The 25,798-nt window shown below is 37.0% G+C and overlaps 1 protein-coding gene across 1 annotated transcript in view; it reads right to left on the reverse strand.

Annotated features, from left to right (window-relative positions):
• Positions 1-25,798, reverse strand: part of TM9SF2 (transmembrane 9 superfamily member 2) — a 55,758-nt gene that overhangs the window by 3,039 nt on the left and 26,921 nt on the right. Inside the window, exons 7-16 of the mRNA XM_004423139.3 lie at positions 25,400-25,511; positions 23,692-23,771; positions 22,367-22,475; positions 16,427-16,559; positions 13,736-13,855; positions 11,140-11,197; positions 7,425-7,584; positions 5,329-5,480; positions 3,848-3,959; positions 669-840 (exon numbers count right to left, since the gene is read on the reverse strand). Of these exons, the coding sequence (XP_004423196.1) occupies positions 669-840; positions 3,848-3,959; positions 5,329-5,480; positions 7,425-7,584; positions 11,140-11,197; positions 13,736-13,855; positions 16,427-16,559; positions 22,367-22,475; positions 23,692-23,771; positions 25,400-25,511 (1,208 nt within the window). The remainder of the gene's footprint in view (positions 1-668; positions 841-3,847; positions 3,960-5,328; positions 5,481-7,424; positions 7,585-11,139; positions 11,198-13,735; positions 13,856-16,426; positions 16,560-22,366; positions 22,476-23,691; positions 23,772-25,399; positions 25,512-25,798) is intronic.

The following is a 25,798-nucleotide window of genomic DNA, read 5'->3' on the forward strand; positions in this document are numbered from 1 at the left end:
GCACATTTTTTGTGAAAAAGAAAGGTCCCACAATTTTCTTTTTTTAGTTCAGTTATTCCACAAATGTCTACCAAGCACCCACAGGGCTCTGAGATACAGAAAACTTTTATATAGGTAGATAGAGAAGATATACATATATAAAATAAATACCAATACAATACACACTGTATTCCATCAGGTACTTGGATTTTAAAGTGGAGATACAAACTTGTAGTTTAAAACTTCTATAATAAGAGATGTCCTATGATTATCTTTTCTTGATACCATTTATTCTCAATCTCACTTTGACTTTACTTCCTCAATTTCTACTTACTCCTAAACTTAGGTAGATAGAGTTTTTTACCCTATTTCTGAAATGGGCAAAAGAAAGACTGCACCTTTAAGAGGTTAACAGGGGAAAACCTTGACATGTACTATCCACGTGCCCCTGTACTTCCAGCACGACAATGGACGCTGTTCAGCCTGCCTCCCTCAGGTTGTTTCCTCACCTTTAGTTCACTGATACTCACCTCACAGGGGCAGAGCAAACAAATTATGCTTAGTTGCACTAAGGACTATCTATAGGAGTGCTGAGTAGTAGAAGCCTTCATAGGTTTTATAAAAGGAAAATATTTATAAATAATCTGCCTAAAAACTTATTAACTAAAAATAATCATTTTAATTCTTACCTGTAAAAAGAAAGAAGATCAAAACCATTATCATGGTATAACCAAAGTAGAGAATTGTACTTGCTGTTCCTGTGATTTGCAGTTTTGAAAAGAAGTAGTGTATTGCGTATATTAAGAAATAAACTGCAGTAAAGCCGCTGGTAAGGAATGAACGCCACTGCCAATGATAATCCTAGGTAGAAAAGGAGAAATTAAAGAATAAGAATTACTTTCCAATTAACAGACAACATGTACCAGAATAAAGTTACAAAGCAAGCAACTAAGTGAACTAGCCCCCAAAACCTAACTTCTGCTCTCGGTTCCAGTCTCTTTCTCCTAGTGAACTTTGCCCATTTCCCTCCTCACTAAAGATGCTAAGAAGCACTCCCTGCCTCTGGTGGAGCTACTTAAACACTAGATAAAAACGTGTACAAAAATCTTAAATGGTTTATAAACAACGAAGCATTAGACTTTAAAATTAAAATGTATGCTTCCCAAAGAAAAGCAATGTACAAAGAGCTTACTTACATAGTTCAAAATAAGAGTCTAGTCAACTCTATTAGGAAGAAGATTATTCTATTAAGGCCTGGTTGAAATCCATTTTCAGTTAGTACTAACATAATTTAAACAAAGTAGGTTTTTAAAACAGCTCTTCTTACTTTTACATAAAATGGCTTATAGTTTAGCAGCAGATCTTTTAAAAGAAAATACTTCACTATCTCTCCCACCCTTTGGAATATGTGAAGATTAGAAAACCCTAAAGAATACATACACGAAAACTACTATAGCTAATAAACAAATTCAGCGAAGTTGCAGGGTTCAAGATCAACATGAAAATCATTTGTGTTTTTATACACAACAATGAACAATCTGAAAAGGAAATTAAAAAAAAATAATTCAATTGATAACAGCATCCAAAAGAATAAAATATCTAGGAATAAATTTAACCAAGGAAGTAAAAGACTCGTACTCTGAAAACTACAAAACATTGCTAAATGAAATTTAAAAAGACTTCAATGGAAAGACATCCCATGTTCACGGATTGAAAGACTTAATATTGTTAGCATGGCAATACTCTCCCAAGTGATCTACAGATTCAACAGATCCCTATAAAAATTCCAAAGACCTTTTGTGCAGAAACAGAAAAGCCTATCCTCAGATTCACATAAAATTGTAAGGGGCCCTGAGGAGCTAAAATAATCTTCAAAAAGAACAAAGTTGGAGGATTTATCCTTCCCAATTCCAAAACTTACTACACAGCTATAGTAATCAAAACAGTGTGGTACTGGCATAAGGAGAGCATATATACCACTGGAATAGAATTGAGAATCCAGAAATAAACCCATACACCTATGGCCAATGGATTTTTGACAAGGTTGCCAAAACCATTCAATGAGGAAAGCAGTGTCTCTTCAACAAATGGTGCTGGGAAAACTGGATATCCACACACAAAAGAATGAGCTTGGATCCCTAACTAATACCACATATAAAAATTAACTCAAAATGGATCAATGACCTAAATATATGACCTAAAACGATACACTTAGAAGAAAATATAGGGGTAAATCTTCACAACCTTGGATTTAGCAATAAATTCTTAGATACGGCAACAAAAGAAAAAAAATAGATAAATCAGACTTCATCAAAATTAAAAAAAACTTGTGCAAAGGACATTATCAAGGAAGTGAAAAAACAAGCCACAGAATGGGAGAAAATATTTGTAAATCACATATCTGATAAAGGTCTAGTATCCAGAATATATAAAGAACTCTTACAACTCAACAAAAAAATAAACAACCCAACTTATAAATGGGCAAAACACCTGAACAGACATTTCTCCACACAAAAACACAGTCAACAAACACAAGAAAAGATGCTCAACATCATCAGTCACTGGGGAAATGACAATCAAAACCAGAATGAGATACCACTTTACACCTACTAGGATGGCTATAATTTAAAAAAAACAGAAAATTACAAGTGCTGGCAAGGATGTGGAGAAACCAGAAACCTTGTGCACTGCTGGGAGGAATGTAAAATCATGTGGCCACTATGGAAAATAGTTGGTTCATCAAAAAGTTAAACAAAGAATTACCATATGACTCAGCAATTCTACTCCTACATAAATACCCAAAAGAATGGAAAACAGGTACACAAACAAATATTTGTACACGCATGTTCACAGCAGCACTCTTCAGAATAGCCAAAAGATGGTAACAAATCTAACTGTCCATCAACACATGAATGGATAAACAAATTGGGGAATATCTATACAATGGAATATTATTCAGCTATAAAAAGAAATGAAGTACTAATACATGCTACGATGTGATAAATCTTGAAAATAATCTGCTAGGTGAAAGAAGCCAGACACAAAAGGCTACATATTATATGATTCCATTTACATGAAATATCCAGAATAGGTAAATCTGTAGAGACAGAAAGCAGATTGGTGATTGCCAGGGCCTTAGGGGGAGAGGGGAATGGGAAGTGACTGCTTAACAGGTATGGGGTTTTATCTAGGGGTGATGAAAATATTTTGGAACTAGACAGAGGTAGTGGTTGCACAACACTGTAAATGTAGTTAAGTACCACTAAACTGTTCATTTTAAAATGGTTATTTTTATGTTATGTGAATTTAACCTAAATTTTTTAAAAAAGCATATCAAGTTTCACAAAGTTAGATTTTATCTCTTGCATAGAAGATAACTATAAAAGAATGATTTAACACAACCTAAATCTTTAGAAGTCAATTCTTCCTATTACATAAGGATGCCCTCACTTTGTCATGTTGCCATGAATACAACTAATTACAATGTAATCACTGAAATGTTTTAATGAATTTTCCCACTTAAAATGTTTATTTGTACTAAATTTTCAGTCTAGAAATATCTATATTATAAAAAGAATATTAATTTTAAGTTAGATATTTAAAAACACAAAAACAAAAATTTAGCATAATAAGCTATTCTCAGGAAGGTAACATTTTAAAGTTAAGCTCTAAATAAATACACTGAACTGGGATATCATCTTAATTCAATCTTACAGAGAGACACATTTGGTTTAGGAATACAGGTCAATTTCTAAATAAATGCATATCTACAGAAATTGATTTCAATTAATAGTATTCAAAGATGCTTTATGCAGAAATTATAAACACAGTCTACAAATTAACGTAAGTGAATACTGCTAATACATACCTCTGCACATAGGTGGAAATAGCAAAGAAGTATAGTTGCCTCAGAACATGTAATAACCAAAATGATAAACACCAGAAACAGGAAGCCAAACATGTAATACATTTGGTGTGACCTATAATCAAACATGTCAAGATGAAACTATAAGTATTTTCTCTTTGACACAGTAAATGACACAATCTTTTTGTTTTTCTTGAACTGAAAATGTGTGCTTTTTCTCCCAACTCATCAAAGACAAATTCTCATAGGTTTAGTCGGTGATGGGGTGGGGTGGAAGGATATGGCAATGTCACTGGACCTTGCCTTACTGCTCAGGCAGAACCTGAAACTCTTATTTATTTATTTATTTATTTTTTTGGTGAGGAAGATTGGCCCTGAGCTAACACCTGTTGCCAATCTTCCTCTTTTTGCTGAGGAAGACTGGCCCTGAGCTAACATCTGGGCTATCTTCCTCAATTTTGTATGTGGGATGCCGCCACAGCATGGTTTTATGAGCAGTGCACAGGTCCGCACCGGGGATCCGAACCTGCAAACCCCAGGCTATGGAAGTGGAGCTTAACCACGCAAACTTAACCACTCCGCCACTGGGCCAGCCCCCTGAAACGCGTATTTATTCAAATACGCTTAGTCTACTTCTCTACTGGTGAGTCAGACAAATTTGATAAAAAAATTAATGGATAGGCAGAACTAAACCAAGAAAAGGTTACATTAAGTACGTACTGTTTCTTATTACATACGATAAACTCAGTTGAATTTGAAAAGTATGGTAACAATCGGGAAGGAAAAGGAAAAGATAGGTTCTAATCACTAAAAAGCTCAAATTTAGTTCTGACTTTATGCTACCTCAAACCTTGGTACTTTCTGTAACATATGTTAACGTGATAACATAATGATCGTAATATACTGCAATGTAATATTACACCCTAATAGAGTGGCCCAAAATTACCACTGTGAGTTTTTCCATGCAAACAAGAAATCAGAGAACGAAGGAATCTTGGGATTAGAAAGGACTTCGAAGGTCGTCTAGCTCAACCCTTCCTCCAACGCTTGCTCGAATCCCCTCTATCAAGAGTTCAGAGTATCTTCTCTGAGGGAGTATAGATAACTTATTTAAGAACACAGGTTTGGAGAGACTTGGGTTAATTTTCTGTCACATGGTAGCTGTGTGACACAGGCAAATAATACTTAACCTTCAAAGCCTCATTTTCATCTCTGTAAAATGGGGATAATATCTACCTCATTGAGGTCTGAGAATTAAGTGAGGGTTAAGAATTAACAAGCCCTCAATTAATAACAGCTGTTATCACTATTATTCTTTTTCCCACATGGAAAAGACAAAATACACTTTTGGCTCGTAAGATTTCTGATTATTGGAGAATGGCTTGCATTTATAAGATATAAACAGTAACCCACATAAACAAAAAGAGAAAGCTAGTACTACATATAACAGGAATGGGAATAAGAGGACTTAGTACTTAGCTTACCAAATACTATTCAGAATGAAGAAAAGCTGTATAAAGATGCACCCAAAGGGCAAAATCCCTCCCATGATAATACCAGGCAATGGCTTTGTGTAGAAGGACTGTTCAGGAATCTGACGTGGAATCTGATTCGTTCGAACTGGGTGTTCAATGGCCTTCAGTAAAGAAAGGATTCACAGTTAGATATCTATTTTGAAAATTTTTCTTTGTACTAAATTATTTGCCTGCTTTTTCTCAGCTTCCATCCTGACACTAATGACAATACAAGTCTACTTAAGTCAGCAAACTGAAATTTGTATTTAGAAGCAATGAACCAGACACTATCAGGTACAATATTTAGTCTGTCTACTGAAATAAGCCACCACTGTTTCCAGCAGTTATCCACTGACAAATGGCTTTAGACAAAGTAAGAAACACACGGAGATAATATAGTAGTCGGAAAATAACAGTTAATAAAAAGGTAGAGTTAGTTTTTTCCTTTTAGTTATATACTTACTGTAAGAAATCCACTGGTTCTGAAATTGTCGTCAATGCATTTTTATTTGGAGATGGGCAATGTCATCTTTATTAAAATTGCTCAATTTTACTAAGACTTAAGAACATGAAGAAGACAGTGAATGGCTGTATGAAGCTTTATGACCAGAAGGTATTGGTAATGTTCTCAATTATTCTCCCTTTCATAACACACTACACAGTAGTATAAAAACAACTGGAACCTCAAGTATCTAAACATAGTTACATGAGGGGAAAAAAGGGTACACGTGTGGAAATTCATTTTCCTGCAAAAAATTTCAAAAACATACTTCTATGTTTTTATGATGTTACATCAAAATTTAAAACTTGGTATTTTCATTGAAATTATACTTCCATGAACTAGAATATATTGCAGGTAGATATATGTGTATACAGGCAGAGAAACATCATATTGTTCATCAATTTTTATATTTTTAGAATTTTAAGTACTTATTTAATCTATGTAATTAAAAAAATTTCAAACTGTCAAGTCTACTATTTATGCTATATGTATGGATTTTAAATAATAATTAAACAAAATGCCAAAGAACTGAAAAACCTTTTAGTAGCCTGGCATGGTAGGTGCAGTGGACACTATGAAGCAGTGATAGTTTCTTTCAGGGCACTGTAGGTCCCCTCACAAAGTGAACTGTAATACGTTATTTCTTTTAACCTTGTGGACCTTTTCAGAGAAGAGCAAGGATAGTGAAATGGAGTTAGAGAAGGACACTGAAGAATAAATTCTCATTTTCCCCTTAGCCTGAGGGTAGAAAGGGGCAGTGGAAGTGGAGAAGGACTGGAGGAAGGAGGGAGGAGGGACTCAGTCTAGACTATAATCTTCTTTAAAATCAAATATTAGCAGGTAAGCATATAAAATTTATTCCAAGGCTACATATTAAAAAAAACTGCTACTATTACTCTATAGTCACTTTTTTTAGAGCTTCACCTCCTAACCATAGTCTTGGTTTACTCAATTAAGTAATGTAGATTAGAAACACTGATTGCTAATGGAAAAATGCACGTACCTTTTAGGTTAAAAAAGTAATAAAATAATTTATTTTTAATGTCAAAACTTCAAAGTTTTCATTAGTTTAAATTAGCATTTCATTTCTTTTTTTTTTTTTTTAATTTTATTTATTTATTTTCCCCCCAAAGCCCCAGTAGATAGTTGTATGTCATAGTTGCACATCCTTCTAGTCGCTGTATGTGGGATGCGGCCTCAGCATAGCCAGAGAAGCGGTGCGTCGATGTGCACCCGGGATCCGAACCCGGGCCGCCAGCAGCGGAGCGCGTGCACCTAACTGCTAAGCCACGGGGCCGGCCCAGCATTTCATTTCTTACTAATCTATATTAGTTACCATTTAGTTACAAAATTTTTAAATCTTAGTTAACATCTGTAACCTCTCTACCACAGTCCTAAGTACTACTATTTTAAGAACCACTGGAATCAACTAAAGAATTATCAATTTACTATGAAATCCAGATCCCACAGGACAAGTTTATATCTTCTAGATATATATTTTTTAAGCTGGTATATGCTAATCTCCACAGTTAAAATTCTTTTAAGTTAACACCTATAAACTTACATTCTTCTTAAAACCAAAGTATGCACCAATAAACGTTAGAGGCACAGATATGCAGAACCAAAGGGCCAATATGGCAACCAATGTTCCAAAAGGAATAGCTGCTGAAGATCCTTCTCCCCAGAGAATCAGATTCATTATAAAGAAGTCAGCAAACACAATCCTGAAAGACACAATAGGCTTTTGGGTAAAACCTGAGTTAGAAGCAAAATGATACAGCTGTAATCATATGTAATTAATATTACAATTTCTGTGTTACATACAAAGAAAGTGGAAGTGCCGAGTCATAGGGTATGTGAATTTAAAACTTGAGCAGAAATTGTCAAACTGCTCTTCAGATTGGTTTTGTATGACTTAAACTCCTACCAGCAGCTTATGAGAGTTACCGCTACATATTTTCATTACGCTTGGGATTGTCCAATTTGTTGTTTTAATTTGCACTTCCTATTGGCAACTGCAGCTAAGCATCCTGTGTTTATTGGCTTTTTAGATTTCACCTTCTGTGATTTGCTGGTTACATCCACTGCTCGTTTTTCATTTGGGTTGCATGGCTTTTGCAAAGTCACATTTTTGAGTTATTTATATAAACACTCCGGCAATTAACTCCTTGTTAAATATCTTGTTCTCCCAGCTTACGGCTTTTTATGAACACAAACATCTGAATGTGTGTACTTAATTTCCTTTCAGTCTTTTTTCTATGTGTACATTTGTTTTGTTTTTGAGGAAGGTTGGCCTTGAGCTAACAGCTATTGCCAATCTTCCTCCTTTTTTCCTTTTTTTCTCCCCAAAGCCCCAGTGGATAGTTGTTGGTCACAGTTGTACATCCTTCTAGCTGCTCTCTGTGGGACGCTGCCTCAGCATGGCTTAATGAGCGGTGCCCAGGTCGGTGCCCAGGATGCGAATTGGCGAACCCCTGGCCGCCAAAGCGGAGTGTGCAAACTTAACTGCTACACCACCAGGCCGGCCCCTATGAGTACATTTTTTAAAATACGGCTACAGTTATACTATAATCACTTCTACATACCCCATGTGTAATGTTATCCAAGTCATCAGTTTTTTTCCTTTATCTTTTGTGTAACGTTTAAGAGAAGAAAGCCTTTCCTAACTGGGATCATGAAGATACTTTTCTATGTTTCCCTTCAATTGTCACACCGGTTACATTCAGGTTTTAATCCACCTGAAACTGATTTCATGTGTGTGAGGTAAGAATAGAATTTTCTCCCTTCATATAGACAATCAATTGTCCTATCATCATTTAATAGTTCCTCTGGTTTGTGATGCCACATCTAGCATTCTTCCATGTATACACGGTCTATTTGTGTTCTCTGTCCTGACAGCCACGGGACATCTCGAAACAATACTCGACCTTTTCATCAAGTAACATGGTGAATTTATATCTCTTACTAGTTAATAAGCTATGTAGACTGTCATATGGATCATGCCTATTTTGAAAAGTTATTTCAGGTACTGTGAAGGTTTTCTGTTGCTAATACTCCTGTGAATAGAATCCTCTTCCCACACAACTACCACCACCATTAGAACATTTAATTCACTATTGGTGCTATTCATGATCATGGATTATTAGCTGATAACTAGCCATTCTGCCAAACTCTTCTATTAATTCTATGAGTTTTACAGCTGAAATTTGTTGAAGTTCTCTGTATATAAATTATGTGACCAATGAATAATAATATGACCACTGCCTTTTGGAAATATATTCCTCTTGCTTTATGTCTGTAACTAGAACTTAATAACTGAAGCCATAAAAGTGATTTAATGAAAATGTCTCTAGTGTTTCATCATTAAATGATGTTGATTTTGAATTAGAGATGAGATTTTTATGGACATAAGGAAGCAGTTCTCTCTCCATTAAATTATTTTTAAATCTGGAAAAAATGTTTAATATTATCAAATGTCATCTTGTGTCCAATGTAATAACTATATGCAGGTGTTTCTTTATATAAAATTGTATGAATTGATTCCATATTATTAAATGATCCTTCTTTACCTAGGTGAACACCAATCCCCCTGACCTGGGAACTTGGGTTCTTGGCTCTCTCTCTCTCTACTTACCTCATCATTCTACTGGTGAACACCTACTTTTAAGGGTGGGATGAAGAAGATAAATCAGAGAAGGGTTGATCAGAGACATAAAAGAAGCAGCATAGGATAATTTCCATGAAGCCGTAAAAGGAAGGAGTTTCAAGGAGAAGGTATCCCAATATTAGACAATGTAGAGAGGTAAGGTAAAGACAGGGAAAATGGTTTCTAGATTTGAAATGAGAACACTACTGGTAACCTTAGAGAGAAGTTCACTAAAGTGATAGAGGAAAAAAACTGGATTACATGGGTTTACGCTGTAAATGTATGCTGAGAAAATGAAAGTAAGGGAGTGTAGACTATTTTTTCAAGGTATCTTGTTTGGAATGGAAAAGAATTAAGATAGAGGGGAAGATGCTTTTTGGAAGCTCTTTTTAGGATTTCGGAAACCTAAGCATATTTGTAGGAATAAGAGATGAAACACATGAACAGAACACAGAGAAAGAGAGAAATGGGAGATGTCAAAGACTAGAGGGCATGTTTGAAAGGCAAGATTGTGAACGAAATCAAGGCTGACAGTCTTGCTAAGGAGGGACACTTCTTGAGTTGACAGCAGAGGGAAAGAAGACAAAGGATATGGCTTGAGAAAAACATAAAAATTTGAATAGAACACGAATGGCTAAGAGGCATGTGAGTGTTCAATGGAGGTGAAAAATGTGAGACTATTTATCCCCAACGTGTATAAAAAATTTGGCTATTTTCATTCTTTCATTTCTGGCCTGCAAATGGAACAGTCCTGGCTTCTAGATTTAACCTTTGGCTTGCTTTATTGCTGCTGATCGTTCAGAGGCCAATTCTTGCCCACCAGAAATCTGTGCTTTGGGGAGAAAGTGGGTTCTATTTCTAGGACCAGAAGCACCTCAGACACTTGACATCAGGAGCTATTGTCCAAAGAATCACAGTGGTTTGTTTGTTTATTTATTTATGGTATATGTTACTCTACTTAATGAAATAAACTCTAAAAAGTGGCAATACTTCTGATAAAAATCTGAAAATGCACGCCTGCGTGAACTATCTTCAGGTGAGGATTCCTTTCTGTGATTAGGTCAAAAGGTTTAAATGCAGCCTTACAGGCAACATGCCAGACTATTTAACAGACTAAGAAATAGATTTTTAAGAAAAGGAACATAAAAATTTCTCATGTCTAAAGGTACATTTTCCAGATGAGGCATGTAGTAGTCATTCTGCAAGTGTTTGTTAAATATTCACTCTTTACCCCTTTTTATTTTTTATTTTATTTTTTTGTGAGGAAGATCGGCCCTGAGCTAACATCTGCCAATCCTCCTCTTTTTGCTGAGGAAGACTGGCTCTGGGCTAACATCCATGCCCATCTTCCTCCACTTTATATGGGACGCCGCCACAGCATGGCCTGACAAGCGGTGCGTCGGTGCGCACCTGGAATCTGAACCGGCGAACCCCGGGCCACCGTAGCAGAGCGCATGCAGTTAACCGCTTGCTCCACCGGGCCGGCCCCTCTTTACCCCTTTTTAAAAATTAAATTCATTTTCTGGGGTACGTGGTTTAGAGAAAGAATTAAGATTACAGACTTTAGGGAGTAAAAATTTGGGAACCAAAATATGACTATGTTAAGAAAGTTATTATTGAAAAATTCACTTACCCAGGACAGAGAAATGATGTCAATAAAACATTTGTTTTCCACTTTTCACCTCCAAAGGCTGTAGAAGAAAACAAAAGTGGCATAACATACAGACTTTTCTTCAAAGCAAACCAAATATCCATACTCCAAGTTTGGTATTAAGCAAACTGTCAGACAGCATTGGGTGCCTATTCCTAGAAACTGACACAGGGAAACGCTATGATATTTCCTAAACAAGTGACCCGAATCAGAGATATACATCACAGGACTGCCCTGGATAAGTCCTGCCCTAAGACTTCCGCTTTGGCATAAAAAAAAAATCTAGTATCAGAGGGAAGTCATCCAGACCAGTTTTTCTTTTCTAATCTTTTTTATTTACTTCAAAACAAAACAAACCCTTAAATTCTACGCTAGTTTTAATCAACAGGACTAGGTAGAGAAAGGGTGCACTGGAGATTCCTGTTTATCTTGAGGTCATTTTCAGAATTTGTTATAGAACTAGGAACCCTCAAGCGTGACATGCAATACATTTAAATTTCTATAGTGTAGGAATGAATCTTCAGGATTCCTCTAGCATTGTAGTTTCTGGTAGGGGATAGGTGAGGGTGGGGACATCAGGGTGTCAGATCAGGCGACTAAGAGTAGTAGAAAGGTTATGGCCATTTTACAGAACAAATTTGCTTATGAACTTTTTACTCTCCTTTGCCCCCTTCAATTTTTTTTCTCACTTAAAAAAATTTTTTAATGTAACTATATAGAGTTAAAAATGAAAGGACTCCTCTGCTCCTTGTTTAAAAGTTGGAGATGAAATTGGCTGAGATCTGAGAATAGTTTTGATTTTTTAAAAAAGTTTTAACATAGTTTACAAGCAAGTTTAAGTACCACTTGCCCCAAAAGAAGACAAATTATATATATGATTTGAATTCACGGCATTACTGATAAAGAGACTAGTGTGAAATTATTAATTTTGGGTTTCATACAATTCCAATCAAAATTCAAATAATATTTTTTGAAACATCAGAAACGATTCTATAAAATGAACTATTTTGTGACTGCTATGTCATAGCACCTCTTAGAATGTTCGCCTGATTAATATGCTACTTAATCTGCAGCTTGGAGATGGATGAAGGATGGAAAGGAGTAAGATTCGGGAGGGTGCGTCTGTCTGGTGGGGAGAGAGGACGGACTCAACTTCAAGCAGAGGGAACAGCACGTGGGAAGGTCCTTAGGCAAGTGTGAAGGCACACAGCCTGAGGACTGAAAGAAAGCCAGTGTAGCTGAAACAGTGAGAAAGGGGGAGTGTGGTGTGGCAGGCAGGGGTCCAACCATATCTCACGTGTTAAAATATACATGACCACCCTAATCCTACGTGCTTAAAAAAGAACTTTACAAAATACACAGAAATTAAACACACTCATACACACATACGTAGAGGACTTCACATAGTCAGAAGAAAATGGTATCTGGCAAAGTCTAACTAGTATTTCCACTCGGGGTTAGTCTAGCCAACTACACCTTAAGGCTCTACTATGTTTTACCTCAAACCTTATTCCTCCCAGAAGACCTTGGGGAACCCTAGCTCTGTCCCATCTCCCTGGCACTTTAAATCACAGATTACCTAAGGGATCATCTCAATAGCACTTCAGGATTCCTAAGCAGGGCAAACTCACGGCAAACTCTGGCATTCACTGACCCTGACAAAGCTGCTTTCTAAGTCATCTACTCATATTCCATCCTTACTCTCTGGCCCTGATTCTTTTTTTCACTGAACTTTATTTTTGGAAAGAAAGACTACAAGAGATTGCAACTAATTAAATTACAAAAGTAACTTGCTTTAGGGCTATTTAGAATATTGAGATCTTAGTTTACTTTAAGTATAATTTATTGTTATAAATATTAAATTGATATGATTATGACTTCTCTTATGTAAGAAAAGGTATCCCTGTATATATTGTTTTAGCGAATATATCGTTGATACTCATTTGTACACTTTTTTCCTTATTAGTCTCTATATATTTCTATGAATGTAGCAAATCTAAGTTGTTCAGCCAAACCTGTTAATCAAAACTTAAAGGAGAGAGGGGATGGTGGATAAGCAGGACCTAAATTTGTTTATCTCACTGCCTAAGTATTTCTGAACAAGTAAATCTAGGGATAGTCATCTACTTCATAAGCTTTTTGTAAATAAGGATACACACCTACAATACATATTGTTTAAAGAGCACCAACTCCCAGACACAAAGGCTCAGATGCACTGATGTAGCAGATTAGATTTTTTTTTTTTTTGTGAGGAAGATCAGCCCTGAGCTAACATCCGTGCTAATCCTCCTCTTTTTGCTGAGGAAGACCGGCTCTGAGCTAACATCTATTGCCAATCCTCCTCCTTTTTTTCCCCAAAGCCCCAGTAGACAGTTGTATGTCATAGTTGCACATGCTTCTAATTGCTGTATGTGGGATGCAGCCTCAGCATGGCTGGAGAAGCGGTGCATCGGTGCGCGCCCGGGATCCGAACCTGGGCCGCCAGTAGCGGAGCATGCGCGCTTAACCGCTAAGACACTGGGCCGGCCCACAGATTAGACTCTTGATCTGACACCCAGGCAGGGTGGCTTTTACTTACACTTATAGAATCTGGCGGCGACGTAGCCTGCAGGAGTGCCCAGCAGCACCCATAAGACCACGGCACAAGTCATCAGTGCTCCTCTGTTGGCAGGTGACAAAAATCCCAGGCAAGCAAAAACTAAAAAATTAAGTAAAGTTACAAATTGTATTACTGTTTCCTGTTGTGAAGTGATAGAAGATCTCTCTCATTTTTTAAACAATAAACTAAATACAATTTCATGAAAATATGCTTTCTTACCATGCAGCCACACTGACTCTTAGTAATATTTAAGGTATTGCATCAATAGGATCATAAGGCATGCTCCACTTTGGAAGTTTCTTGTCAGGGTCCATGAGACCCCACCTTTCCTGTTATCAGGGGAGGCTAACTGGATGCCTATGAGTGCTTTCAGCTCTTCTGAAATTCAAGTACAGCTTTAAAATTCACATCAATAAAAATATTTCCACTATGAAATATTCTTTTTGTTCTTTTTAAAAATATTGGGTCCTCTGGGGTGAAAAAATTATAACATTCAAACATAAGAGATAAGACAGAATCTAATAAAAGAATAAAATATGGGGAAAACGATTTTGGAGTACCATTAGCTTTTTGAACACAAGTTAGTGAACGACTTGGTCAATGACTTGGGGAAATTCTGGCTCCTACCCTTACTCAGTTGGTTAGTTGTACTCATTCTTCTCTGTATAACCCTCCCTACTAATAAGAATAAAAATGCTATCTTATATTTACAGATATTCCTAGCTTTAAACTAGGGCTCAGAGGTTATGACTTTCTCAGAAAGAAATGCAAGAACAGCTGCAAGTGGCCTTCTAATCCCAGGAGCGTGAAAATTCCCAGTGTTTCCCCCAAGGTGGACATAATCAAGCACATGCCCACACAGAACTTCTGATCAGCACCGACTGAAAGGCAAGAGGAGAAACTCATGATCAGCAGCAAACCAATCAGGGCAACGTTAGAAGCTCTATCAGAATTTCAGCTCAGATGCAACCCTCCCATTCCCGCCAGGCCTGAAAAACGACCGTTCTGAAGCAAAAAGTTCATATTCGAGCATTTAAGAAAAACAATCCCTATCATATCCTGTCTTAGGCTCTCTGAAACTTTCCCTCCTCACAAGTTCACTTTCTAGCTGACCCCAGCAAAGATCAGACAGTGGCAGAGAGCAGCTCCTGATAAAATTTTAAAGCAGAATTTGATCCTCAAGCACCCATTCTGCTCTAGCTCCACCTAGGCCCTCTGGAAATCCAGTGCCTTCATGCTATCCTCTGGCTGTGTCCAAACTGCTGCCAGGATGCCTCCTCCCGGCCTACCCTCTTCAGTATAACATACTTACAAATTCTAGCCTTACCCATCACAGCTGCATTTTCTTTTCTAAGCTGTTAGTGGATAAAGAAAAATGTTCTAGGCTTCAAACTGAGCTGAAGGTGTAAATCAGTGATTTCCAAACTTATTCAGGTGCCAGACATTTGGAAGTGATAATCCTCTTTCCAAAGCATTTATGTGGTTAATTCCATCATAAGAATTTGGAACAATTTTACTAACAGAAAACGATTATAGTATTACAATATATTTAATATGCAATCAAACATAAGAAAAAAATGTTCGCTAAAAAATATATTGAGGGGCTGGCCCGGTGGCACTGCCACTAAATTTGCACATCCCACTTCAGCGGCCCAGGATTCGCTGGTTCGGATTCTGGGCGCCGACCTACTCACCGCTCACCAAACCATGCTGAGGCGGCGTCCCACACCGAAGAACTAGAAGGACCTACAGCTAGGATATACAACTATGTACTGGGGCTTTGGGGAGGAAAAAAAGGAAAAAAAAGAGGAAGACTGGCAACAGATGTTAGCTCAATCTCAAAAAAAAAATTTATTGAAAGGTCAGTTGTTTCTGAATTCTTCTAGTAATATTCGTTACTGTTCATCAGTAGCAGGCATCAATAAAGGGAAGACAGGGGAAATAAATGCAAAATTTAGAGACTTCTATTCACAAACATTTTTTTCTCCTGTAATTAGGAAAACTGGAAGACCATGGAATTAACGTATCTCCAGAGAGTAGTCTCAGAACCACTCCTGTGGCCGATCAATACCTCTAAGCCTTAGGAGGTCTATTAAAAAAAAGATTGTCCTAATTGACAAAAATTTAAGTAATAAAATCTATGAAGATTTTCAGGTAGCACAAGAAAGGTATTTTTTGTGTAGGAAGATCTTTCCTGAACACTGCTAGAGAAAGAGGTCTTGCTTCCTAAATCCTCCTAAGACGGAAAGGTCTACAAAAAAGCTTCCTGCCCTACCTTCTCCTCTTCTGCTTTTTGTCTTTCTCTGTGGAAGTCAAGAATGTCTTGGAACCCTAATTGTACTGGTGGGTTGGGACAGTCAACCTGCGTGGCCCTGCTTCCAGAGCTACCCAGATTCAGACCCAGAGGGTCTTTAACAACCTGGTCACCTCTAGCTCCAGTACTACCACGACAAACGCTTAGTCTCTACACAGTTGCAAGAGAGATACAAAGAGTCAGCTTTCGGGCACAGCTAACCCTGCCCCAAGTCACTTACAGCTAAAGCACACAGATTTTGAGAGCCAAAAGGACTCTCAGAAACAATCTAGCCTAGCCACCTCACTTAGGAAAACTGGATTTCAAATAATTATTTAGGAAAAGTAGTTTCTACTTAATTTTCATTTAACACTTACATAGAGTCACAAAAGTCATAATTAAAATCTGTGTCCCGGATCCTAGAAAGACTGATAGCAGCATCCCTTTTCTTGGAGGACGGAATATATCACCATGAACTAGTTTCCAGCCAAATTCTTCCTGGGCATCCTCCTAAAAAAGAAATGAAATCATTTAACTGTCATGTGGTATCACCAAGACAACCAGTCAGTTTGTTCACTGCTGAATATGCTGATACAGAGAATTTTTTAAAAACTTACAAATGTTAATATTTGTTTCAATTTTGAAGTATAAAGCTTGACTCATGGAGCTTTATATAGCTTTCTTAAAATTGTGTTGCGTCTTAAGGTCTATAAATATAGTTATTGAAAAACTTTAAAAACACAAAGACAATGTGATATGTATCTAGTTCTAGTCTAAGTCAAATTTTACAATCCAACTTAATGACAAGTTTTAATCACACTCTATCCTTTTTAACCTACAGTTATTAATCTCCAAAATAAGCAAATGGTATTAGGTCTCATAGCTACTTCGCTGGTACAGTAGGCTTGGCTGTAAAAATATTATTAAGTTTGTGTCTCCAGCTCAAACTGCTCCCCAGATCTCCAGACACGTATATACAACTGCCTAATCACCAGCTCCACTCAGTTGTTTCATCAACATCTGGAACAGAATTATCCACAACTGAACCGATTCTCTCTCCCTGACTATACTTACTCTTCCTGCAGTCTCCCCCAGTAGATAAAAACTCTGTCCTTCCAGTTGGTCAGTCCTCAAAACCTCAGCCACCCTTGATGCCTCTTTTTTTTCACACTTTGCATACAATCCTTTAACAAATCCTATAGCTCTACCTCCAAAATATATCCACAGGATCTACCACTAGCCCCTGGTTCACATATCACCTCTCACCTGGCTATTACAATATATGCTAAACTGGTCTCTCTGTTTCTGCCCTTGTCTCTGCTCAGTTGACTCTCAATACAGCAACCAGAAAGGTCCTTTTAACTAATCGGGTGGTTCAGACCAAAACATGGGGTCATTCAGTGACTTCTTTCCCTCTTTCACCCTCTTCACAGTCACCCAGTCAATCAGTATTCCATCCCACCTCCTTAACACTCTCTGTATCTGTCCACCTCCCTCCTTCTTCCTTGCCATCATCCCATCTCCGGGAGTTCTTTAACAGCCTGCTCACTGGTCTCTGCGCCTGCAATCTTGCCCCGCCTGGAATCATTCTCCATATAACATTCAAAGTGATTTTCCTAAAACATGAATCTGGCCATGTCTCTGCTGTTTAATATTCAACAGCTTCTGAAGGACCTTCAAGCTGTACAGCTTACAAATCCTTCAGAATTTGGCCCCTGCTGCTTTTTCAGCCTCCTCTCTTAACATTTCCTCTGGGGTACACCTGTATCCCTCTCCCAAATTCCCTCTACCTTTGAGAACAATTACTAACGTATTACATTTACACATATTTTTTAGTAAATATAAATCAACAAATTTGAAACATGGAAAATTTTATGTAAGTACTAATCTTACTCTTTACAATGGCTAATTTATAAGACAATAGTAAAAATCAAAATATTTCCTTCCTCTTGGTACAAAATACTTTCACATACACTTAGGAATTAGACTCTACCTGGTCATTTATGAGGAACGTACAAATTGAAGTTTTATTAAAAGTATATGGGCTCTAAGTAGCTTTTGGCTTCAACATAGTTGGGGTGGGGGATAGTAGGTGGGATTCTACAAATAAATCAAGACAAAACACGAGTTGATAACCAGTAGACCAGGGTGATGGGTGTACTAGTCCCTTTGCTTTTGTGAATGTTTATGTTAAAAGTATGGGGGAAAAAAGTATATGCACCTCTTCTTTTAGGTGGGGTAGTGTTAAATAGATGAGGGACCATTTCTGACTACTTTTTGACAGAATAAGTACTAAAAAACTTAAAGAGTATAAGTAAAAACTTAAAGAGTATAAGTAAAAACTAAGTTTCCCATAGAGAGCCAGGTCCCCTTTCTCTGGAGCAAACTAATGTGCCTAGTTTCTTGCTAGGCAAAGATATTCTATACATAAGCAAATGAATGAATATATTTTTTTCTCTTTTTGCACAAATGGTAGCATATTATACACACTATTTCATACCTTGCTTTTTAGTCTAATAATATGATGGAGACGCTTCCGTATTTGTATATAGAGAGTTGCCTCATTCTTTTTAATGATTACAAAGTATTCCACTGTATGGATATTCCATAATTTATAAAATGAGACCCCTACTGTTGAGTATTTGGGTTTCTTATAATCTTCTGCTAATTATAAATGATAATAACATATATTTATTGTTTTAAAATAAAAAATAACAATAATAAAAAAAATCCTTTGTATCCAGGTTAATTTCTAGGAACAGAATTGTTGGGTCAAACTATTTACGTTATAAACTAATATTGCCAAATTGCGTTCCACAGGTTATACCAATTTATATTCTCATAAACTATATATCAAAGTGCTCAGGTCTTCAATCCCCCAACACATTATCATATCAAGCATTTTAATTTCTGCCAGTCTATCAGGTAAACAAACAACATTGCATTGTAGTTTTAATTTGCATTTCTCTCTTATTATGAATGATACTGCATCTTTTTATATGTTTAAGAACCATTTGTATTTCCCTTTTATGGACTCTCTCTTGGTGTTTGCCCAGTTTGCCCAGTTTCTTACTAGGCTGTTGATTGTTTTTTGTTTTTTTTTTTTTTTTGTGAGGAAGATTAACCCTGAGCTAACACCCGTTGCCAATCCTCCTCTTTTTTTTTTTCTTTTCCGCTGCCTGTTTTTTTTTTTCTTTTCCGCTGAGGAAGACTGCCCCTGGGCTAACATCCATGCTCATCTCCCTCTACTTTACATGGGATGCCTGCCAGGGTGTAGCTTGATGACCGGTGCATAAATCTACACCCAGGATCCAAATCTGCAAACACCAGGCTACCAGCAGCCGAGCACTCGAACTCAACGCCACTGGGCTGGCCCCTGTTGATTGTTTTCTTAATGATTTTAGATAAAATTTCTTTCTTTACTGAGAAATTAACTTTTTGTCTGTGACAAGTGTTAAAATATTTTTCCATTCGACATTCATCTTTTTACTTAATGGTATTTTTTGCTATTCAGATTTTTTTTAGTAATCATAGAGCAATCATTTTGTTTATGGCTTCTGGCTCTGTCATACTTACAAAATTCTACCCTTCTCCAAGATTTAAAAATAACTTCCCATGTGTTCTTCTAGTATTTCAGTTTCACATTTTCACTTAAATCATTCATCATTTCAATATAAGGAATAAAGTTGGAATCTACATTATTTTTTTTTCCAGATGGCCACCCACTTTATCCAATACTATTCATCAAATCTGTTTTTTTCTGTTAATATACTTTTGTTTACCTCCAAATTTAGAGTCATTATTATTATATACAGAAAATGTTTTAGTTGGAATTTCTTTTTTCACCAATCCTTCTAAATCTCTCTGTAGGATTGTTATTTATTTATTATTAATTTTCTGCTAAAGTATTTCTATAGAAATTCCTTCAGCAAAGGTCTGTTTGTGGTCAAATGTTTTTGTTAAACTGAAAAAGTTATTTCCATCCTCATTTTTGAAAGGCTGCTTCTCTGGGTACACGATTCTATGTAAACAGTTAATTTCTCTCACCAATTTAAAGATATTATTTTGTCTTTGAGCTTCTACTGCCAATTTAATTGTTTTTCCTTTGCAGATGCTCAGTCTTTTTTTCTTCTGGCTGATTCTAAGATCTCCTCTTTTTTCTGGTGTTCTATAGTTTTGCCGCAGTTGATCTAAATGTGGATTTCTTTTTATTTATTCTGCTTGAGATACACTGTCTCCTTTATCTACGGATTCTTATCTTTCATCTGTTCTGGAAAATTCCTAGCTGTTCCTTTTTCATATATCTTATACTCTAATAGTTCTAGTATCTGAAATCTTTGAAGGGTCTAAATCTGTTGTTTATTATAAATTTTTGTGAATTTCTGACTAATAAATCATATTTTATTTATCTTAAATTGGGGAAATCCTGCAAACCTACATTTGGGAGACTTTCCTTCAGAGGATTTTTACTTATTCTGCCAAAAATCAGAAGGCACTTATTAACCTAGAGCCATTTTGCACCCCTTCAAGAATCCAAGCTTAATATAGGAGGAGATCAAGGTTCAGCTCCCTCACTATTGACTGAAGGTTTAATCTCCCACTTGGTTAAAGACTTGATATAAGCATTTACCCAAAGGAGAACTTCAACCTCTCATGCTTGCATTGCTTCCTGCTCTGGACTCAGCTTACTTTTGTGGGAGGTGAGTGGAGTGGGGGGAATCCTTGGATAGCTTTTTTTACCTATCATAAGCCCAGCAATGCATCAACAAGTCTGGTACATCAAGGACTGACTAATTTATTTATTCATTCATTCAACAAATATTTATTGAGCACCAGCTATATGCTCAGCACTGTTTAAAACACCAGAGATATTATAGTGAGTACAACAGAAAAATCCTTCTTCTCATTAAGTACGTATTCTCATGGGGAAGGCAGACAATAAACAAAATAAGTAAGTAAAACATATAGTACATTATATGGTAATAAGTGCTATAGAGAAAAATTAGAAGTATGGATGTTGGGGGGGTGGAGAGGATGTAATTTTAATGGGATGGTCAGGAAGGTCTCACTGGGAAGTTCAAATCATATTTCAGTAAAGACTTGAAGGAGATAATGGAGTTAGCCAGGTAAATATCTGAGGGATGAACATTTGAGGTAGAGAGAAAAGCAAGTGTAAAGGCCTTCAGGTGGGAACATGCCTGCCATGTCTGAGGAACAGCAGGGGGCCAGTATGGCTGAAGCAGAGATCCAAGAGGTACTGTAGAGCCTTAGGGGCCATGGTAAAGACTTTGGCTTTCACTCTGAGTGAAATGGGAAGTCACTGCAGGGCTGTGATCAGGAGTGAAATGATCTGACATGTTTGAACAGCTTTGCTCTGACCACTAAGAGACTGGAGGGAGGAAAAGAATGGGAGCAAGAGTAGAAACAGGGTTGCCCCAGCCAGATCCCGAAGCACTTCTGTACAAATTAAGAAAAAAATTCCATTAACTCAGCAATTATTTGGAATTGCCAATTATAAACAGAGTAGTCTTGGAAATTACTAAAATATTTAGTAAGACATACAATCAACAAAAATCATAGAAAAGAGACTGTAGAGTAGAAGTGCAAAAAGCCTACAAACATTAATATGTTCTTTTTCTAATTAGAACAAGACAGGAAGGTTGGTGGAAAAGGCTAAGAAGCTGGGGAAAAGAACACAATGAAAATCTGAGTTTTATGTATTCATTACAAGTCACTGTGATTCTTGCGGAAATTTTTTTAAAGAGCTGCTATGAAATGAAAAAGTATAAAATGTATAACATTATGCAACTTAAAATGTCTGAGAATAAATGACATTTTAAATGCTTTGAATATACCAAAAGGTCGAACCAAAAGGTTGAAATGACAAAAATTCAGTGAAAATTAATTTTAAAAAATTAAACACACACACAAATAAAAATTGCCTGGGAGTTGTTCCATTCAGCTTCGCCATTTCACAAACTGGGTGTATGCTGGGAATGGAGACTCTGACGGAGCTGACGGCACATAAGGGAAAAAAGAGGACAGAGCTGGAGCTGTGCACCCTCACTATTCTGCACCATTCTACTGACACAGATAAGGCTATGAACAGTTTGGCTCTGAATGTTGTGGCAACTACATTTCTAGGGAATATCAATTCTTAAGGATCATTTTCTTACTTTAAAATGTGATTTAAGATAACTTTTGAGAAGAATGTTTTAGAAGCAGATTCTGTCTAAAGCTATTATTTAAACTTTTTCCAAAGAAAAAATAAAGACTAGCCTTGGCAGACCAAAGAATAGTTCAAATGTTTCACTCACCGTAGAATCCATCTGATTATATCTGGCAATATCTTTATGCAGTGTCCGTAGCATAATCATAGCCACCATTCCAGACAAGAAGAGGACAATGACCAGGGAATTCATGATGCTGTAGAAATAAGCATGTCAGGATTAATATGTAGCTTAATCTTTGAAACAATGAAACTTTTAAAACTGCTGAGTAACATTAAAACAGCATTAATCAAAATCAAAATTAAGATGACCTATAATCCAACAAGCCATCCCTGGTGATCTAGTGGTTAAGATTTGGTGCTCTCACAGCTACAGCCAGAGTTCATTTCCCAATGAGGGAACCACACCACCTGTCTGTCAGTTGTCACACTGTGGGAGCTGCGTTTTCCTGTGATGCTAAAACCTATGCCACTGCTATTTCAAATACCAGCAGGGCCACCCACGGTGGACAGCTTTCACTGGAGCTTCCAGACTAAGACAGACTAGGAGGAGGACCTGGCCACCCACTTCTGAAAAACTTGGCCATGAAAACCCTATGAATGGCAGCAGAGCATTGTCTGATACAGCACGGAAAGGTGAGAGACTGGTGCAAAAACACCGGGCAGGGTTCTGCTCTGCTGTACACAGGGTCGCTAGGAGTCGGAATCAACTCGACAACACTAACAACAAAATCCAACAAATTAAATAAACTGTGTTCTGTCATGTTTCCTTCTAGTAGATACATAACTTCATATGTTTATCATAATAAAGTTTTGTGGTCTGTTGTGAACTGGAATTTCTTTTGACAACGGTCAACATTATTAAATAACTACCATGCCCAAATCAGTACAACGCAAGCTGTGAAAATCAACAAAGCACTGGTCCATACCCTCAGGAAATTTACTGAAGAACAAATTTACTCAGTAAATTAATGAGTGTCAAAAGGGTAGTCAACAAAGTAGGAAAAGGGGAGTGACGGCACCATGAACAGCTTTCTAGATAAAAGTTTTGAGTCATGCTTTGAAGAGAGAATAATTATAAGTAAGTAGCCATAACAACAGCAGCAGCTTCTGTTTACTGAGTACTCTTTCACACCAGGTAAGGTGCTCAAATGCTCTGTTTCATTACTCCTGTAATCCTTAGAACAGTCCCATGAGGCAGGTATTTCTAGATAAAGAAATGGACTCTGAGAAACTGAGTGGCCTGGCCTGACTCACAACCAGTGACTTAAAGCCAGTATTGAACCCAAGTCTATCTGATTCAAAAGCCCAGACTTTTGAATAACTGGAGAGGATTAGAATGAATGAGATGTTCAGGGAGACAAAGAGTAGAATAAGTACAGAGCATAAAGCAGATTAACTCTGCACTCTTACCTAAACCACTGAATGTGGGTATGAGGCATAGATTCCAGAATATAGTCCCATCTAGACGCCCATCTGATATTTTTCTCTTCCTAGAGGGATTAAAAAAAATAAAACAAAACTCTTTCAACAAGCATTTGCTGACAAAGTATATTAAAAATCTACAATTTTCCATTCACAGCTTGACCTTCCATTTAGTCAACAAATAACTAATTTTTAATTATCATAACTTATGTTAGTAACGAGATTCAGGGAAATTCAGATTTACTCAAGTCTCAGGAAAATCAGGACGAGATTAAGCAGTAAATAAAAAATACTAAGAGTTCACAAAAGTACCTAGTTACTTGTATTTTTTAAAAGTCTTGCTTTAAATTTTAACTAGTAAAGCTTTATTTTAGATGTCAAAACAGAGCTATATTTAATTTTTTCAGAAAACTGAGTGGAATAACTTATTCTTTATTCTCTTTGATGCCATCTACCTAAGCCTATGAGACAGCTAACCAGACCAGAGTCATAACCTAGATACATCGAGTATCTGGCAGGTGTCACCCACACTGAGCTCTAAATTTTGCAAGGCTTGCAAAATTACGCACTAAATGGTAATAGCAAACATCACTACTATATGGATTGCCAAGGCAGTTTAGTAAAAATAGAGGTGAAGGGGCCGGCCCGGTGGCGCAAGTGGTTAAGTGCACGTGCTCTGCTGCAGTGGCCCCAGGTTTGCCAGTTTGGATCCTGGGCACGCACCGATGCACCGCTTGTCCAAGCCATGCAGTGGTGGCGTCCCATATAAAGTGGAGGAAGATGGGCATGGATGTTAGCCCAGAGCCAGTCTTCCTCAGCAAAAAGAGGAGGATTGGCAGATGTTAGCTCAGGGCCGATCTTCCTCACAAAAAAAAAAAAAAATAGAGGTGAAATATTGCCTAAGATTCTCATAAAATGAACTTTTACTTTCCTCCTAAGAAAACTTCTCCATTAATGAAAACCCTCCCTTGAATTCCCTAAGAACCTATATAAATCCTCTACCATCAGGAAATTCTCCCTTTAAGTTTATACTCAAATCCTGATTTAAAAAATGGTGTTGTTCTCCCAAATGCTTGCTGCATATATCTTTGACATTTCCATACCATCCTCTGTGCCTATTTTCTACATTTTGTCTTATATGTATCTCTCATGCTTAACACCTAATCAAGCTCAATTCTCCAATTTCCTATACTTCTCATTTAAATGAAGACTTAGTTTCAAGTATGATTATGTTGCCTGGTGCACTGACAAACTAGTCCAGAAATCAGCTCATTAAAACCTTATCTACTTGGGGCCAGCCCCGTGGCTTAGCGGTTAAGTGCACGCGCTCCACTACTGGAAGCCCGGGTTCGGATCCCTGGCGCGCACCGACACACTGCTTCTCTGGCCATGCTGAGGCGGCGTCCCACATACAGCAACTAGAAGGATGTGCAACTATGACGTACAACTATCTACTGGGGCTTTGGGGAAAAAAAAAAAGGAGGAGGATTGGCAATAGATGTTAGCTCAGAGCCGGTCTTCCTCAGCAAAAAGAGGAGGATTAGCACGGATGTTAGCTCAGGGCTGATCTTCCTCACAAAAAAAAAAAAAAACCTTATCTGTTTGACAAGTTTAAACATAAATATTTTTAATTAGTTTAAGTAGTATGAATTTAAAATCAATTTCTGAGTTATACTAAAAATAAAAACAAACTCACCAGGAAGCTAACAGAATAAGTATAGGCAATTTTGATCTCCCCAGAAGCCTTGTTACTTATATCCATGGGGGGTCCAGAGCAGTCCGGTTTATCTATATGGGTATGTTTGAAGCTGTGGGAAGAAACATTTTGGCAAGATGCTGATAAACTACAGTTTAAAAAAAAATGGGGCAGAGTAAACGTTAGAGATTTTGCACATATTTCACAATGCTGCTGAGAGAAGTGAAATTATTCATGTCATGTTTAAGAGTACAAATATTTTATTTCATGTAAACAACGGGCTTAGTTATAAATATGTGTACAAAATTATTACTCAAAATTAGAAACGAACTTGGAAACACTATACTTGAGCATTAAATAATCTTAAAAAAAATAAATACAAACACTGAGTGAGTTTAA

Source organism: Ceratotherium simum, chromosome 10 (genome assembly GCF_057802395.1).
Source record: "Ceratotherium simum simum isolate JZ-2026a chromosome 10, ASM5780239v1, whole genome shotgun sequence".
NCBI lineage: Eukaryota > Metazoa > Chordata > Mammalia > Perissodactyla > Rhinocerotidae > Ceratotherium > Ceratotherium simum.